General features: G+C 44.0%; 1 protein-coding gene across 4 annotated transcripts; it reads right to left on the reverse strand.

The window, feature by feature from the left end:
• Positions 1–1380: 1380 nt before the first annotated feature.
• CENPT (centromere protein T) lies at positions 1381–18830 on the reverse strand. 4 transcript variants are annotated; one of them, XM_076069694.1, is made up of 12 exons: positions 18745–18830; positions 14958–15101; positions 12772–12865; positions 11997–12087; positions 11344–11474; positions 10303–10336; positions 9239–9417; positions 8168–8812; positions 7476–7563; positions 6972–7133; positions 4750–4854; positions 1381–3677 (listed from the first exon to the last, which is right to left on the reverse strand). In XM_076069694.1, the coding sequence occupies exons 2-12, from the start codon at positions 15090–15092 to the stop codon at positions 3539–3541; spliced, it is 1803 nt and encodes a 600-aa protein (XP_075925809.1). In that variant the 5' UTR covers positions 15093–15101; positions 18745–18830; the 3' UTR covers positions 1381–3538. The 4 variants fall into 4 exon arrangements, with proteins under 4 accessions (XP_075925809.1, XP_075925808.1, XP_075925807.1 ...); XM_076069693.1 differs by lacking the exon at positions 18745–18830 and adding an exon at positions 15524–15782; XM_076069692.1 differs by lacking the exon at positions 18745–18830 and adding an exon at positions 15514–15782.
• Between the last annotated feature and the right edge of the window lie 12 nt (positions 18831–18842).

Raw genomic sequence — 18842 nt, forward strand, 5'->3', positions numbered from 1 at the left:
CCTGGTGTCTACAAACTAAGTTACCTCTGTGGTAGTAGTTACATTGGAGAAATCAAACGACATGTCTCGGACCGCATTCGTGAACACAAAGCAGATCTAAAACACGGTAGGACCAACACCTTGGCTGTGGCAGATCACTGTTATAATTCAGTAGGCTCACATGACATTGACTTCTCCAAGACAGAGGTTCTTTGCAAGCCATCTGGCTACCATGAGAGATTTGTTCATGAGGCTAACCACATATACAGAGAGACAATTTCAACCGAGAAGATGGATTCTGGCTGAGCAATCATCGGAAGGATTTGATAAACCATTTCGGGTCTTAATTGATTGTTCACGCTTACAGTGGCTTTCAGACAGCACACATTGTTCGTCTCCCTCCTGGCAAACTGCCATCGTTGCGCGTGACGCAAACGTTATTTTTATATATATAAATAAATAAGCCTTTTCAAAATAAATTTATGCAAACCGACACACCTGATGATGACCGTTTGAGTTATGGTCGAAACGTCGTGAGAATTTTTTATTGTTTTATATATATTTTGTTATTTTGTTGTTTTCTCTTCAACGTGACTTTACCTAAAAAACTAAGAATATGAATATAGATGGACTCGTCCATCTAAACAAACTGTCAAATCCCTATCTGTGGCGCTAACGTTTAAAAATAAATAAATACAAACCGCCACTTCTTTCAAATGTTCTTGCCGTTGGTTTTCACACCTGGTGATGACTGCTTGTGTTGTAGTCGAAACGTCGTGAAAATTTTATTGTTATATATATTTTATTGTTTCCCTTCAACGTGACTTTACCGAAAGAACCAAGAATATAATGTTACGGCCCTTTAAATGTTGTACGCACTCCAACGGCCCACACGGCCTTCCACGTTTTTTTCCTCCAGATTTGATTAAAAAACCAGAAAAGTGGATTCTGTGTCTCATCAACAGACTTGTGCAACGGATTCTCTTGGGTTTAAGATCAAGATGGAGTTGATTGTGGCCAAAGTCACCAACTGCGCATGCAGCAGGAGGAAAAATTTTGATTTAAAGCTTTCATGACTGCAGTGATTCATATTCTTAGCTCTTTCGGTAAAGTCCCGTTGAAGGGAAACAATAAAATAGTAAAATATAAAACAATAAAAATTCTCACGACGTTTCGACCATAACACAAACGGTCGTCATTTGTGTCATGGTCGAAACGTCGTGAGAATTTTTGTTATATATATTTTATTATTTTATTGTTTCCCTTCAACGTGACTTTACCGAAAGAGCTAAGAATAGGAGGAAAACTGTCAATGGGAGCGATTAGGGCCAAAACAATGGCACTCGATGCAGGGGGAATGCAAGAATCGTTTCGCTTCAATACCACCAACCACATCTACAGTAAATTTAGCCAGAATTTAATGTAAAAAAAAGTACATTTGAAATTCTATTTCGTTTTTACATGTATTTAACGAGTATGGAAATCATACACTTGTTAGCAAGAAAAAAGATTGATGTTAGCACAATGTGGGCAACTCTACGAGAGAGGTGACAATTGCAGTGAAATAAATATTGCTCACAAAATAACCAACCATTGCACTTACAGGAAATTAAGTCCATTGTCTTAACATTCCGGAGAATAAACATCTACACAACTCTGTTAAATTACTCAAGCAATGTGGTCTGTAATGACATTAAATGGGTATATTATATACACCCTTTTTATTACATTGAAGAAACTTTTTTGTTTCAATTGTTGCATTGTTTAGATCATATATAACGTTTTGTGCTAAACACTTCGTTCTGCGTAACTGTTGAAAATTAAATCGGGGTTCTGGCGGAGAGTAGAAGAGAGGTGTGGCGCAATCAACGGCTTTGGCCACGGCTACGTCTTGTTGATTTTTATTAAACGCTACAACTTTATTTATCGTCTTCAACAGTTACACATTGCTGAGCCACTGCAATCAACCACGGCCAGAGTGTGGACATGACACTGGCTATCGAGACTGAGACCCAACCGACAGACTTGCCCCTTGCTTGGACAACCCAACCTAAAGATCTGATTGTGTGTACAGCTCTAAAGGAATTTAACCTGCCTTGGCCTTTGATAAAATATAAATGGTGAATTTTGAGAAATGTTTACGTTAAAACTTGGCCAGTTCGCTCAGTGGAATAAAGCGAGCAGCAGGCAAACGGATCCCGGCTAGGGAATGACTCAACTGAGCTTCACTCCAAGGACGATCAAATTAGTACCACTGTGGGGAATGCAATTGTGGTCACTCCTGCTATAGGAACGTGGACATTTCCACCATTCGCTCAGGGCTGTAAATGGGAGATGAGCACTACACCTCCATGCTCATTTGAGCAGGAAGTCACTAACATACAACGTACACCATGCCACTATTTTACAACTGACATAGTTGATGCTCCCTGTCCCCATCCACCAGAAATATTAAAATGTGTAGAAACCTATTGTAGCTGTGAATAACATTGCACCTCTGATTAGCACGGTTGGCTATGTACAGTGCGAAAGAAGTTCATCATACATCCATAAACCGACAAATATCCTATGCTTGCCCATGTTGTCTTCTCTTCCAAACACAATTGTACGACAATGACACGACAAGGGAATATTCCTGTGATAGGTGGCGAGTTAACAGTAGCGAGGGAACACATAGGGGGACATCACGTACATAGAGAACGTTAAACTGCACGTAGGCCAATACAACAAGATGAGAGACGAGAAAACAACAAACCTAATTGGCCTCCGTGCAGTTTAACGTTCTCTATGTGCTATGTGTGTGATGTCCCCCTATGTGTTCCCTCGCTATTTGTTTTACGCCTGATGATAATCGCTTGTGTTGCGTTCGAAACGTCGTGATTTATTTTAATTTGATTTAATTTGATTTTATTTCTACATACGTGACTTTACCGAAAAAAACAATGAGTGTAGTAATTTCTGCAGTCACGAAAGCTTCAATTCTATATTGAGTTAACAGTAGTTAAGGGCTATACATACACTTCAGATAGTGCATAAAATATTTTGAAAGCTGACAAGTATTTTCGAATAATATTTACTGTTATTGCAATGAAAAACAGCCAAACTAATGCTTATATATAATACTATACGGTGCTTAGTTTGAGTAATTGTAAAGCATATTCAAAGGACAGCACTCAGTGGTGTAATGGTTAGTACGCTGGACTTGCCATCCAGAGGTCGCCAACTAAATGCCATTTCCCGCCACGGCAGTTGAAACAATGAGTGCATTTACCAAATCCCGCCCGCCTCTGTCCACCTAGCAGAATGCGTTCACAAGTTAGCCGATCGGCAGAGATGGTGTGCAAAGGAATATAGTGTGGGACTCTCCTACCTTGTCCGACACGTTTGGTCTGCGTGGAACAGTAGGCCAAATACCCTCTAGAGTTCGCTTTCGTGGAGGCCCAAAAATTGCCGGGTTACAGCTGATACTTCCTCTCGCAAACCAAAATGAGGCTGGTTAAGACAATGCGTGTGTGTGTTGTGCTAGCATTGGGTGGTGTTTCCCGCACATGCAGCTTTCTCAATGTTCTATGTTTGTCATGGGCAGCGGTGGCAGGACCTTGCCCAGCACAATGTCCAGCAACTCCACGCGCTTCTCCATGGGGAGATACTCGCGAGCCAGGGCTACGAGAGGCATCGTGTCCGTCACATAACGCTGCCTGCACAGACGCGCACACAGACACAACATGAGGAAAGGGCACCCCAAGGGTTCCACAATGATAGCAGCATTTTTCATCTAAGTCATATTTATCTGACCAGGCGGTTCATTGGGGGTTGAGCAAGCGACTCTTAATCGGAAGGCTACGAGTTCAAATCCTGGTTGGGGGTTGATGCAGTCTATTGTCCCTCTCGATTGGGAAGTTAATAGCGATAAGACTTGCCCCTGCTATAGTAATGTGGAATTTCTACCACTCTCAGGGCTGTAAACGGGAGATAAGCACCACCTCAATGCACATTTCAGCAGGAATTCACTTTGACTAAAACAACTTCGTGTTTTGTCAATGTACTGTTGGATGAAGGCATCCTCTTGCCATATCATGGGTGTTGACCATACTTTACCACGCTAACCTCTGCACCGCTACTCTTTCCCAAAATGAATCCAAATACAGACCTGGTATCAGAGGTCTTTACATTATGGATTGTGAATCCTATATAGTTGAACGCCATGGGAGATTTGGATTGATTACGATTCAAGTTTGGATTTACTCAGCCGAGGTCTGGATTTAATTCAAGACTCGGCCTACCAGAATGATCGTTTCATCTCATCCACACATCACACAGCAGGTCAAAACACTTCTCTGCTTCTTCCCTAGCACTGCTCCACTTTTAAATTCCCCTCTATGCTCTTTCCCAAGACCTTACAATCACACTTAATTCAACAAATGTTTGCTCTCATCTACTACAACTGACTCTTATCTATTTTTGACAGTGGTATTTGTTACCAGCCATTTAACACGTTGGGTCCTTGGGCCTGTACTCAGCACACGTTTTTAAAAATAGTATCACCTCTGATGAAGTTGCAAAACAGCTTTGCCAATTTGGTCTTTAAGTCTCTACTCTTGAGAGTTATCTCTCATGGTTCATTTTGTAACATTTAACAATCGAAAAAAACACTTCAATATTACACTGGCTTTTACTGGGTTAATTCTTGACATTAAATAAAAAATAAACATTCATTTAACATAGTTGTGTAAACTTTAACAGCCCATTTGGTGGCATCCTTGCCCTCACCTCTTCATCAGCAGCTCCACATCTGCGATTGTAATCGTTTTCCTCCCAGCATGGGATGCAAATGCATCCAGGTCATCCAACATCTGTTCAAATAACAGTGGCAGTCTGCCGTACAAACACACGCACTTGGCATGTCAAGATCTTGGCAAACTAGAAAAATGATTGCAAATCAATGAATAGATCTTCAATCAAGACCTTTATAACCATAACAACACGAATATATATATAAGATATTTTCTGTTGAACTATGATCCATATATAAAAGGGTCCTTGGCGATACAAATCTGGCAAATCACCAGCATTGAATGTTCAAGCCGACCTGACTGTTGATGAAGCAATAAATGTTGAAACTGGTCCAGATAATAATTGTGTTGAATGCTGCTGAAATTATGTACTTCCCAGAAGGCTTTGTGGATCATGGGATGTGTAACAAATATATTTTTTCTGTGGAAGAACAGAAATGTGAAGGAGGCATATTGTCCGATTATTACATGTGTTCTTTTATACCAGGCCAGGGCCCATTAATGGAAAATGAAAGTCAACGGAGACAAGAGTTAAAATAAAACCTACATCAACACAGTGTAAAAGTGCAAGACATCCTAAACTATTTTTATTTTACCAGGTAAGGCCGACTGAGCTGCATAGCTATTTCTTTTTCATCAACACGACCTGGCCACAAATGATAGCTCATCGAAATAGCTTTTGTGGAAATGTATAGCAGCCAAATACTCTTAATACATGTCTCTAAATGGAGGGGAAAACCGGAAGACCCGGAGAAAAATCCACGCAACGACAGGGAGAATATGCAAACTCGAAATATACAGGTGTCAGGGTCGGGATTGAACCCACGACCTCCTGTATATCAGGCAAGGTAGTTAACATCCCACCACCGTGGCACCCCAAACAGCATTACACCAGAATAAGGACAAAACAAGACATGAACAAACATGAGGAATTATTTTTCATGTCTTCACACAAGATTCTGGCTCTACTCTTTGATTCTTTCAGTAAAGTCAAGGAGAAAGAAAATAAATTAAATAATAGAATACGCCGTTTCGATTGCAACACAAGCAATCGTCATCAGGTAGAACTAAATTTGAGAGTCAAAACACAGACACGGAGACACACAAGCAGACAGAGGCAACACAGAGACACAGAGAGACACAACATAGACACACAGAGACCCAATGCCTCTGTGTCGAGGCCTTAATAAAGAATCCAAAAATGTATCGGCATTCAAAAGATAAAACAATGTACATTCGTACTGTTAAAGTAAATATTTTAAAGGCTTACTAATGACTGAGACAGCATAGTTTCTAAACGTAAGACACGATATTGTACATTACGAGACACCAAATGGATGTACCAACATTGATATTTCTTATGGCATAAACACTGACGCACATCTGAGTTGTAGGGGTTTTTTGCCCATGCTCTAAGCAGATGAGGTACAACCCCTTATCAGTGCCTACCTTATTAGAGACCAATTCAGACCTTATTGGTCACCCCCGTGCCTTTATAAATATCAACGTACATCCTACTAAGTCCCATCATAAGGGATAAACACAAACAAAAGGAAAAAAATTGCCCGTATTGAAACGGCTGTATGCCATATGAACCTGAAAACTACATTTCCCTGTACAAGAACACGGGTAAACCGTATGGGTTGACAGGTATGGAATTAACTGGTGGCTAGGCATTGGAGGACACATTCAGAGACAGCCGCGGGGTAGAGCTCTACAAAACAGCTGCGGCCACAGAGAAACACCGCTCAGCTAGGAGGGTCTTCTTCGTGTCACTCAACGTTTACGATGATGTACAAGTCGGCACCAATACATCTGTCCCTGTACTTTATCCCTGATCTCTTCACTGTGATCTCTATGGTCAGACACCGTCCTCCCTTTACAGATGGTGTTCCAACTGCCACACTCTAGGTCACAACACTTCTCTTTCTGCTTCTTATTTTGCAGTGCTCCACTTTGGAATTCCCTCCCAATGTTTCTTTTCCCAGGCTTTTATAAGACCATTATTCAATTAAAGAAACATTAACACTCATCTATTACAGCTATGATAGTGCTGTTTGTTACTAACCACTTGACATTTTGGACCTTTGGGCTGTGCTCTACAACTGTGTTTAAAACTGTAAATAAATGTATTTATTGGAGTTGAGCCTGGGCGAAACATCAAACATTTTTTCAGTTCACATTAACTACACAGCATACCTCTTTTCAATGGCCAAAAGGGCATCTCTGTTCAGCCGGCAGGGCACAAATCTCTGGCAGATATTCTTGATCTCCTTCATCGGTATCTTCAACATTTTCTCTGTCTTGCCCCTTTTTGAAGTAGCTTTGTTTATCTTCAACGGGCCCTTCTGCTTGCCTTTACTGCAAGAGATAAAACAAGCATATGGCTATGCATAACATCAATATGAACTATGTCATAGTATATGGCTCTATCATGTGGAAGATTATGAATCTGTACCAACATCAGCCCAAACTACTCTGGACTGCTAATCCGCAATAGGTGAAATTATCAGTGTAACATTGGATTCAGATTAATGATTTGTTTTGGCCACGTGATGATCTGGACAAATACTATCTGGATTGGTTTACATAACCTGAGGAATGCCCAACTCACTGTGCAACATTGGTAAACATTCAAAACACACCAGATATAAAAAATTAGACCAATTAATATTTGTTCAGCTTTAAAATAAGGTCACTTACGAAAGTTTGTCTCTCGTGAAGAAAGCAGGAGTGTTCAGAGTTGGCGAGGGCTTGTTGAACGCCTTCACTTCATGCAATTTTAACTCTCCTGTTCAAGCGCATGCAGCAACAAACTCCTTTGTAAATTTTCGTGAGATATACTTCAGTTCTTACTATTAATGCTTCAATGTAACAAAGTCAATATTTGACATTTCTAAGATTCAAACTATTTCCCAAATAATAAGAGCCTTAAACTAATCAATAAACAAGCACCGTTTGCTTCACAATGGAAGTTAAAGATCCCCTGATATAATTCAAAACAAGATCCAAACATTACTCAATTTAGATTGCACAAAGCAATCATCGCTCTGTGCTGGGTTATTGTTGGGAGCACCGGCTCATCACTGCGTGGCTGCTGCTGCATTCCTGCTTGTCTGTGGTTTCTCCTCGTGCCTGTGTCGTTCTCTCTCTCTTTGAGAGTGAGTGAATACTGTATGCTTTAAAAGTTGAAATTATTATTAGTCCGGCTAGCCGAAATTTTACTTTACAAGTTAACATTTTTAACATTTAAAACATGTCATATCCCAGTCCTACACAATACGAAGCAATTGTTTTTATATTTGCTGTGCTCACGCACCACGAATCTCCCTTGTTAAATAGCTCGGCAACTGGCTAAACGGGGTCATGTGTGTATAAAATAAAATCTGCATTACCTTCATCGTTACTACTGCCGTAATCTTCCTCTTCTTCTTCTTCATAAGGTGACGTTGCCAAATTGTGGCTACGTCCAAAATCCAAGGCATCTCCAGCAGGGCCAGCTTGGTCACCGTCTGACTCAGGTTTTGACTCCCCCCCCTCCTCGTCACCCATCAACTCTTCACCAACTGGAGATGTGTGGCCGAGGTGTGGAAAAGACATGGGATATACTAACTCGGCAGATGACATTTCTGCTTCCTCCCTGGGGTTCAATCCAGATATTTCTTCAGACATCTCGTCGCTTTCACGCGTCGTCTTCAGTTCCTCTGCCCCTGTGCCATCTCCATCGCTGTCCTGCAGGCCACTCTGTATTGCAGATAAGATTGGGGTGCCAATGTGCGGTGATGGGTGAATGTCAATAACTGGACTAAGGTAACCCGACATAGTCACTTCTGCAGGAACACCGTTTTCTTCCATATCGTCACTATGCTTGTCTTCTGCCCTTCCCGACACTTCCATATGACCATCTAGTGTCTTTGCCGCCATATTCCTGACTCCCGGCGTGGATCGGTCTCTCAGTGTGCGCTTGCTGCTACTACTTTCTGAGAAATGCGAGGTGTGTTCCCCGATGGACAGTTCAGAAACCCCTCCAGCCATCAAGTCTACGGAGAAACACAACAGGACATTGACAATATGAAACGCACAAAGCCATCCTTGATTTTGACAACACCATTCAAGTCAGAGTCAATGCACATTGCACATTGAGGCGGTGCTCATAGTGTGTTTACAGCCCTGAGCCAGGTGGTGAAAATTCCACATTTCTATGGTGGTTGCGGGTCTATCAAAGAACCAAATTTGAATTTGCAACCTTCATATTGTGAGCTGCACGCTCTATGGCCGAGCCATTTGGCCGGTAATGTGCAATGAGGCTTAAACGCCCAGTGGATAGACTTGCTGCCGCCATGGGGATGTGCGAACTCCAACCGCAGGCTCTGGGCTGTACACAGGAGACGAGCGCCGCCTCAATGCCCACTCGAGCAGGAAATCACATTGTCTTTGTTTGCATGGAGAAAGCAGCTTCTTTAGACCTGTGGTGTGCGCAGGTCGGGGCTCCTCAGCCTCCTCTCTCAAATGTTGTTGTAGACGCTGCAAAAAGGCCTCCTTGTTGGCCATTTGCGTTGGTGCCCTCGTGAGGCTGCGTCGTATCTTCACCCCCATCGCATCGTCATCCTCCTCCTCGGAGTCGAGTGAAGTGTTCAGGCTTAAGCTGCGATCGGTCAAAACATACTGTGCAAGTTACACGCGATTCAATAGTTATGTAGCAATGTGGCGCAGTGGTAACACTTGTGCCTAACAGCAACAAGGCCCTGGATTCGATTCCCGACTCAGGTGCCTTTCTATGTGGAGTTTGTATGTTCTCCCCCTGTTCCGTATGGGTTCCCTCTGGGTTCACTTGTTACCTCCCTTAAGTAAAAAAACAATGTAACTGGTATTGGCCAAGGATCCCAATGTTGAATAATTACCAGCTCATTACTCAATTCAGACTGCGCACAGTAACATTGCCATCTATTGAAAAAGTCTTGAAACTCAGCGAGGCTCTCCTAGGTAACCAAGAATAACAACAAAATAAAATTCCTTTACAGCAGTTGCTTGATGTAAAGTATTCGCACCGTCTGTGTTAGCCTATTACTATGTATTTGGTCTGTGGTAGAGAAACCTTTCCTAATCCGGCTTGCTCGTGTGGTTGGTTGCTGCCACTCTACGTTCCGTTATCAGGGGCGGGTGCAGTACTGTACTCGGGTGACATGGTCTCGTTTGTGGATACTGGTGAGAAATCTTGCAGCTGCATTTTGGATCATTGGGATTTGGAGATGAGGGATTTGTAGAGGCCAGAGAGCAGCGTTGAAATAGTTGAAAAGCCTAATTCCAAATGTCCCTAAAATGTAATGAGATGCAGGTAATGTTACATTTTGTTTCATTCCATGAGTAAAGGGCAATTAAACGTATAACCTGTATAGGGGCTTCTGACACAATGATTCGGAAAATAAAGATCTGACTTAGACCTGTTACAATCATTCGGGTAGGATCTAGACGATACACACCTGAAGATGGAAACATATTTATGAAATGCACTGCATACAGATTACATTACCTGCTCATGGCAGATCGTTCCAATGCAGGTAGGTCTGTAAAAACATTTCACATCACAATATTTAATTCCGGATATTGTACCATTACCTAATTAATGCCTCAATGGGGTACAGGAGCAACCCAGCAATTGCTTGCTCAAGCCACTGTCGGCAGTAGGGCTTCTGGTAAAGGGAGCTCTAGAGGGTATTTTGGTCTACTCTTCCATGTTGACAAACCGTGCTGGAAGAGGTGGGCGTACCCACACTTTACCCCACCAGCCACGCCCTGCTGTTTTACAAATTGTGGCATGCCCATTCATCCTGGTTCGTCGTAGTAGGGAGAATAAAAAGACTTGCACCACGTGTCAACTGCCGTGCAAGGAGACTAAATCGAACTGGCGACTTCTGGATTGCAAGTCCAGTGTGCTACCCATTATACCACGACAGCTCTGATAATAAATTAAGCAGACACTAAGTGGTGCACCTTTCCTGTACATAACTCTTCATCATTATTAAAATGCTGCACATCTCAGGTCTACAATACAACTTACTAATTTCTGTTTTACAGCAGTTACACATTACTGCACTAAACCCAAGCGCACCCCGCGTCCATGTATAATATAGCCTAAGACTTGAGGCCCAGTGCCCTGGCCCTTCATTCTTGAATAATGATACTTGGAATAAAAACATATCAAGGCATTTTAAAGAATTAAGGGCTCGTAAGAAAATATCAGGGAAATATCGAACATCAATGTGTTATTTACACATTAAGTCGAGTGTGTGCATATCACATTCTCGTGGCCATATGCATAAACCCATGCAACCGTGGTATATATAGCCACAGAATTGTCATATCCAGCCAAATCCTGGTCTGGGGTTGACTCAGCCCATCATCCTTCCAAGGGCGATAAAATTAGTGCCGAATATGTGCAGAAGTTGAACAGTGGTTTTCCTTTGGAAATATTTTCCCCTGCAATAGGCATGAGGAATTTACACCACTGGCTGAGAGCTGTAACATTAGATCAGCAGCAATGGTGATTTCAAGCACTAAAGTGGGAACCTGCCTCTGCCATCCATGGCTTGCTGGAATCTCTTGGTGAATGTCTGCATGTCGACCGGCGTCATCATGGGGCGGTGGTGCCGCTGCTGCAGTGTCTCGCTCTCACTCTCGTCCGTCGGTGTGAACTCGAACATACTGCACCCAACAGCACCACAACAACGACAGATTTACAACTCAAAAGTTGATACATTTCTCACATTTATGGACACCATTTCTGTACCATTTACATTAATCAGAACAAGGTTAATCAACTTTGGATGAACCTAATACATAAGATTGCCACAGTCAATATTAGGATTCATAATTAACTTTTGTCGTATAACCCTCTACCAACCAACATAACCACACACATTAAATTGTGATATGTACAAATGCACTGATTATTAAATTGAGCTAAAACAATTATTTGTGCATTAAATGCTTGTACAATGACAATTATATTTGTTTGGCCATATCAGGTAGTGGAGGGTCTTACAACAAGTTCGGTCAGATCATTGTGGTTTAACCCAAAATTTAAGTGTGAACCATGGATTCAATTTAGCAATAAGTACTCGATATAAAATCACGTGTTTTTAAATCCAACGTGGACATTACAGTGCCAAGTGATTTGCGCCAGACGCAATGACAGACATTTAAAAGAAACTTTAATGTACTGACCTGCTTGTTTCAGATTTCTTGCAAGTCTCCGCATCATCCTTCACATGTTCAGGCATGGGCTTAAACACCTCCACAGGGCTAACCTCCACGGCTGTGGGCAACATGAAAAGAAACCCAGGGATCCATTTTGCCTGTGCTTCAAAACACTTCACCATTGTCATGCTTACTACTGCCTTATTGGAGAAAAATATATAGCAGGCTGACATTGTCAGCAATGTCCTTTCTTCAGAAAAAATATATGTTGAGTTATAAAGAAGTGTTAGTAAGGGGTGAATTTTGTTTCAGCCTGTGATTTAGAAAATCTATTTTGCTACTCACTATTGAAAATGATTGACTGTGGGGCACTCGCCATGAAACTCGCATCACGTGATCTAATTGTCACTGCTAATTTGTGTCATATCTCTCCAACGTGGTCCTCTGTGGCAACACCACTCTTCAAACATCTCAGATTCCTTGGACTGGCTCGGAGCCTCAGGTGTTAATAGTGAACCTTAAGAATCCTAAAGGAAACTACATCCATACAAGGGCCTTGTCTCAGATTAAAACATCTGATTGAGATTCCACCCGGACTGTTCTAATACATTGAGAGTTGTGCTTTAAGTAAGGCATGACATGCAATCTGATTTAATTTGAGACTGCCTGCTCATATCTACAATTTGCATGGATAGCTCAGCTGCTGAAGGGACAATGGGAGATCGAGAGGTAGGGGTTTGCTCTAATAGATTTAGGTTTTATTATTGAACAACTGTAGTGGTGTCTCAGGCCATTTTCTTACCTGTGCTGTGGATCTTTTTCAACAGGGTGTAAGGACTCATGTCTGGAGTGCTTGCATTTTTCGGAAGCTTTATAGATAATGCGGGCGATGCATCCTGCAACATTGTGGTACAATATGTTACAGTTGAACACTATGCATGAGAACAGCTTCAGCTGTCCCCAACTAAAAATATCCCTCACTGTCAATCAATAACATAATAATATACATCATATCGTCAGGTTGATGATCCAGCAGTCACTAATTCACTCCAGTCACTTTCTCACTTAATTCCCATTCATCCAACCATGTTAAGGACTCGTTCTATCAGACCGTTTCATTTCAAACCAGTGTTCAACCACTACACTGCAAGACACAATGCTTCTTTCTGCGTCTACCCCTGCACTGCTCCACGCTATTTTCCCAAGCTTATAACTTTTCTCAATTTGAGAAACGTGTTACCGTTTATCTATTACAACTTTGAAAATTCAAATTCGTAACAGGATATGTTGGTCAAGTCGGGTAATGATCTGACGAATGTCATAAACCGTCCTCCAACTGAAAAGGCCAAATAAACTTGTTACGTATGCAAGGGTTTTAACACAGCAAGAGTGCTGTTTGTTACTGGCCATTTCACGTTTTGGCCTTGTGCTCAGCAACTGTGTAAAAAAATACAACTCTACTATAAATCTGTTCTAAGGCTAAACCTATCTTTTACACCCAGTTCCATCAGCTTGGCATCTCATTCCCATCCCACTCCCAATTGGTATTCTCAAGTTTGTTCCCATTCCCAGAAACTCATGCGGGATGCGCAGAGTCCACAGGATTTTGCGCAGCAGCGAGGTCATTCCCTGCCGCAGGGCAGCGTTCTACCGAGGCCTCGCAGGGAACAGACCGCACGTGGCACCACTGACAATGCTACAACAAGCGCCTAAAAGCCAGCATCAGTCGAATAATTTTCAGCAGTAATGATTTCTACAGTGATCAGCAACGACTTCTTTACAACTGCTTTTCGTGTTTAGTCTTGTTGTCCTTCCCACCGCACCTTCGATGAACACGGTTAACAACGTATGGTGCGAAAGAAGTTCAACATGCATATAGTACATTCAAAAACTTAGTAAGTCATAATGGTAAACAAATACACAATCAAAGATAGCAGCTTACACACTGAACTCGGCAACTCGCACCAATCACTCGCATGAGTGGTGGGTACAGCATACCTATTGCAGTTCCCTGCTGTAATGAACTATTATGTATACGACTGCTTTTGAAAGCGCGAATGTCTAAACCGGAGTTTGCTTGTACAATATGAAACCAATGCTGCCGAAAAATATCACTCCCAAAAGGCAGTGACTGGGAGGGACGGATATGGAATAGTGTGTTGTATATGTATTGTTACTTATTCAACAACCAGCGGAGCACCGGGTGGCTTTAATGCAGCATGTTGGCACGGTAGGGGGTATACAGCTGGTGCATCTGCCAGTCATCTCAGTCGGCCAACCCATGGCACCACCTGGGTCTGTCCCGTGACCTGCCAGCGAGCCTTCGACGGTGCAAGTGGTTGCCTCAAAGTGCACCTAGCCTGGCACAGGCGCCGTGGTGGCAGGTATTGGGTCATTTATTCTCAACAACTATCCTCGCGATTCGTGTTACGTACATCAGCATGGCCATTAATAGTAACCCTTGTTTACACAGGAAAACCTCACCGAGCCTCAAGAATAGTTCAGAGAGGGTTCCTGCCTAGTTTTCGCAGGTGGTAGCAATTTTTTTGCTACGTCTAATCCCAAGAGTAATTTTTAAGGTATTTTTTTTGCATTTGGGATGTTTGGCCTAAACAAGTTTGCGTTCTACGTGGGGGTGTTTTTTTATTATTACACGCTTTTTATTAACTCACTGTCTGTTGTTGTATCCTCAAATCTTGTAACTCAATTTTAACCCGCTTCCCAATGTGGAATCGACTGCAAACTTGGTATACTTATGTCATACTGATGACAATACCTTATTCTATCATAAAAAAAAATCTATTTAAACATAATTTTTACATGTTATTTTTCGGCTTGGGTCTAATATGTCCACGCTCAACTGACGTTGGCTGTAATTGACCACTGTCTCCCCCTTGCGTTGTGGCAAGCTTTCGGGGCCACTTCCTGGAGGAGTCCTTACATTACCACTAGTACATTTCATTAAAAAAAACATTGCATTTTTCTCACCGTGGCCGCTTGCGCTGAGAGGCGCTTCCTGAAGTTCAGCTGAAGCAAGCGGATGCGCGCAGACTTCTCTTTGGAGGCGCTCAGGCCGAGGGGTCTCCGCAGCGGCACCGCAGACGACACGGGAGTCTGAGCCATGTCTCCTCCCTGCAAAGGCGGAAACAACAACAATAATAATAATAAAAGACGCGACAATCGGCGCTTTTGCTCAACGCTCATGCGTTTTAAAATTTTGATTTTATTAAAGCATTGGGATTCGTATGCTTGGTTCTTTCGGTAAAGTAACCACGCAGAAGGGGAAACAATAAAATTATCACGCGTTTACAAAAGAGAAAAAAAACCACGTTGACGATTACTCTTGCGGTGCGCAATAGTTTTCGTGGAACCAGGACCCGTGTGTTGAAACCTCTTTCGCACCGTACGCAGCCAACCGTGATAATCAAGAAGTTCGAGGGGTTCTAATGCCGGCATTGAAGAAGCAGGCGTGCCTGCTTACAGCAAGCGCGGGCGGAGGAGCGACAAACACGAACGCAAAAGTAACGTGAGGCGAAGCACCGACCGGCGGCCACCTGTGGCTGACGCGAGCCCCCTCCGCACACCGCACGCAAACGGCCTCAACGTCCACCTAGCCTGGCACCAACAAGCGCAGTGGTGTAAACCGCCAACTGAACGGCGTCTGTTGTAGTGTTGTGGTTGTTGTGGTGTAGTAGTTATTTGTGTTTGTTATTGTTATTGCGCTGTTCCTTGCGCGCGCGCCAACTCCACTCGAGCCGCGGTCTCCCGCGCTTCTTGCCTTTTCATACCAACTCTCGCGAGAACTGCGCTCTCCCCGACCGCCGTTCCTATTGGCCGCTCCCAACAACTCTCGCGAGATCGGCTCGCGCAACCAACGGCCGCGGAACCGCAACCCACCCCCGCGACCCTGCCCCCCCCCCCCTGCGAGCCCCTCCCCCGCACCCCCCCCGCGCGACCCCCCCCCCTGCGAGCCCCTCCCCCGCACCCCCCTCCTCCGCACCCCCCCCCGCGCGACCCCCCCCCCGCGCGACCCCCCCCCCCCACGGCCACCGCGGAGGCTTCCGGAGGGCGATGCTGCAACCTTGACCCCACCACATCATTATAATCACATACTCTGTGGTTCTTTCGGTAAAGTCACGTAGGTATAAAATAAATTAAATCACGACGTTTCGGGCGCAGCACAAGCGTCCGTCATCAGGTGGGACAACCACGCTTGTGTTGCGCCCGAAACGTCGTGGTTTAATTTATTTTATACCTACGTGACTTTACCGAAAGAGCCAAAGAGTATGGATGCATGCATTCACGAAAACTTTAAATCTAGATTATAATCAGAGTCAACTTTATTTGTTTTTTTTATATCGCATGCGCCTTCAATTTAAGAATCGCAGTGCGACGTCCGTGTGAAAATTGGACCCTTTGCATAGCTGTGAACCCACACGATTTTACCCCGTATTCTTGTAACAGGGAAATTGAGTTTTCAGGTCCATATAGCGCACAGCCGTTTAAATACGGGCTACAAAACATGAATTTGTGTATTTGTTTGTGTTTATCCCTTGTGCTGGGACTTTGTAGGATGAACGCTGAGATTTATAAGGGCACGGGGTGACTAAATAGTTCTGAATTAACCTGTAATAAGGTTGGGCACTGATAAGGGGTTCACAGGGATGGCTTCGATATGAAGGGCCATTGCTTCGAAACGTTTTAGGAAATGTCAGGCGACAGTCGCCTTTTTAAAAAATATAAACTACTCGTTCCTCTCACTCACCCAGGCGGTGTTGGTGATGAACGTGACGAGCTTCGTGTCAATTGTGTACCACTGCAAACGCCGCAATCATCAAGTAATAAATACATTTATGTAGCGCTTTTCATCAATGACTTCAAAGCGCTGTACAGGACACAGCAGCAGCAGCAGATACTCAGCATACAAATAATAATATAAACACATTGAAAAAATAATGAACTTACAGTTTAATGAAACATCACAATGCGTTACGAGTGAACGAAACAGAATGACAGGGCACCTCCTTTACATATCTAACGCTCCACGTGATGAGTAAACACGTTTTTACGCATCCCATCAGCCACAGGGACTTCTCTTCTTAGAGTTCATTGGGGGTTGTGCAAGCCTCCGATTCAGTACTGGATGCAGCAGCGGGGGCTGGTGGATCACACGCAGATGTTGTGTAGATCCTCGTGGGCGTCGACGAGGAGCCGAGCCCTGTCTCGGTAAAGTGCGGACTAATCCCCATCTTCTTAGCTCTTTCGGTAAAGACTTTACCGAAAGAGCTAAGAATATGAATTACTGCAGTCATGAAAGCTTTAAATCAAAATTTAATCCCCATCTGTCCATTCTGCATTGCCTATTTCCCCCTCGCACGAAAGCTCTGATTTCCTCTTCTACACATGACCGCTCATTAATTGCCCCTGGAAAACATCTGAATATAGAAACAATACGCAGGAGCTTGTAAAAGAGTCATTCGACTCAGTGTGGCATTTACTGAGTATATAAACTCTTGACCGGTTTTGACATGTATAGCCTCATTAGCAGCCATTTAAATATTTCACCTGGAAAAATTCCTTGGGATGGATCATATTTTCAAGGGTGTCCAGAGGATCGATTGACACGTCCATCACTTGAGATGGGACTCAAAAAGTCAAAACTGGCCGTGTTTTTTTGTTTCCACTTCGCATGAATGCTGATGATTGGTGTGGAGTAAATCAGAGATTCAGAAATCTGTCATAATCGAGAACATGCCACAACAGCACATTCACTCCCTGGTTTGATGATCTGAGGATGATCAGTGCAGTTTAAAGCAAATCGTATCGTTTGATGTACTGTAATTGCAAAAAAAATGGTTGAGAGTTCTCAAGTACACCGGTTAGCTGAAACAATAATCACGCTTTAAATAGCTGTACGTGTGACAATTACATTTGTTTGGCTATGTCGGGTGGCAGAGGGTTTCATGTCAAAAAATGTGTCCAGATGACTGTGGCCCAACCCAAAACACATTTTGAAGTACATGACGATGTATTTGCGAAACAACGTAAAAGGGGGAGACGTAAATTGAGATATTGCTGCATTTAAAATACAATTACCACGAGATCTTTATCCATGGCCCCGCATTTATCCACAGACTTTCCTACGGTTTACACATCACTTCTATTATTCACGCTTACCCCCCAGATGAGAGTGATTAAGAAGTGATTACAAAATGTGAATATGTTAACTTTCGTGCCAGAAAAAAAACGAAAAAGCTGCCACATTTCTCGAGGCTCTGCCAGGACACGCGCGCCGGGGGGCGGGGACTGTCAGCCCCTCCCTCCCCTCCAGCCCCGCCCTCCCCTCCAGCCCCGCCCTCCCACGGGACCCGCCCTCCCACCAGCCCCACCCTCCCACTAGCCCGGCCCTCCAACCAGCCCCTGCCTCCCACCCAGACGCGCCCTCCCACGAGCCCCGTCCTACCATCCAGCCCCACCCACTAGCCCCGCCCACAGGGCGAGCCCTCCACCGACTCTGGCCCCGCCTTCCGCGTACAAGCCCCGCCCACTCACCCCGTTAGCCCCGCCTGCCGCGCACACAAGCCCCCGCCTACTCATCCCGTAGGCCCCGCCCCTTCGTCCGCGCGAGGGGCGGCGCCTAGAACAACGCGCCTATCTCGCCGCGTTCTGGCGCCGCGCGATGCATGCTGGGTTCGCAATTGGCTCCACCCACGCCCCCGTGCCATATAAATGGACTCGTCCAAGCGCTGGCTCATTAATATATCGCGTGACGTACGTTCCGGAAAACACGGGCAGCCTTCTTTTGTGTTCCGCGCGGCGAGCGGCGTCAACGCCTTCTCCTCCTCCTCCCTCTCCTCCCTCTCTCCCGCCCGC

This window comes from Petromyzon marinus, chromosome 25, assembly GCF_048934315.1.
Source record: "Petromyzon marinus isolate PM22_M1 ecotype Great Lakes invasive population chromosome 25, UKy_Petmar_22M1.pri1.0, whole genome shotgun sequence".
In the NCBI taxonomy this organism is placed as follows: domain Eukaryota; kingdom Metazoa; phylum Chordata; class Hyperoartia; order Petromyzontiformes; family Petromyzontidae; genus Petromyzon; species Petromyzon marinus.

Coding starts and splice junctions, on each gene's coding strand:
- CENPT (XM_076069694.1), bottom strand. CDS start 15,092: ATGGCTCAGACTCCCGTGTCGTCTGCGGTGCCGCTGCGGAGACCCCTC. Junction 11,475..11,996: donor AAGAAATCTGAAACAAGCAG/GTCAGTACATTA, acceptor TGTTGGGTGCAG/TATGTTCGAGTTCACACCGA. Junction 7,134..7,475: donor TTCACGAGAGACAAACTTTC/GTAAGTGACCTT, acceptor TATCTCTTGCAG/TAAAGGCAAGCAGAAGGGCC.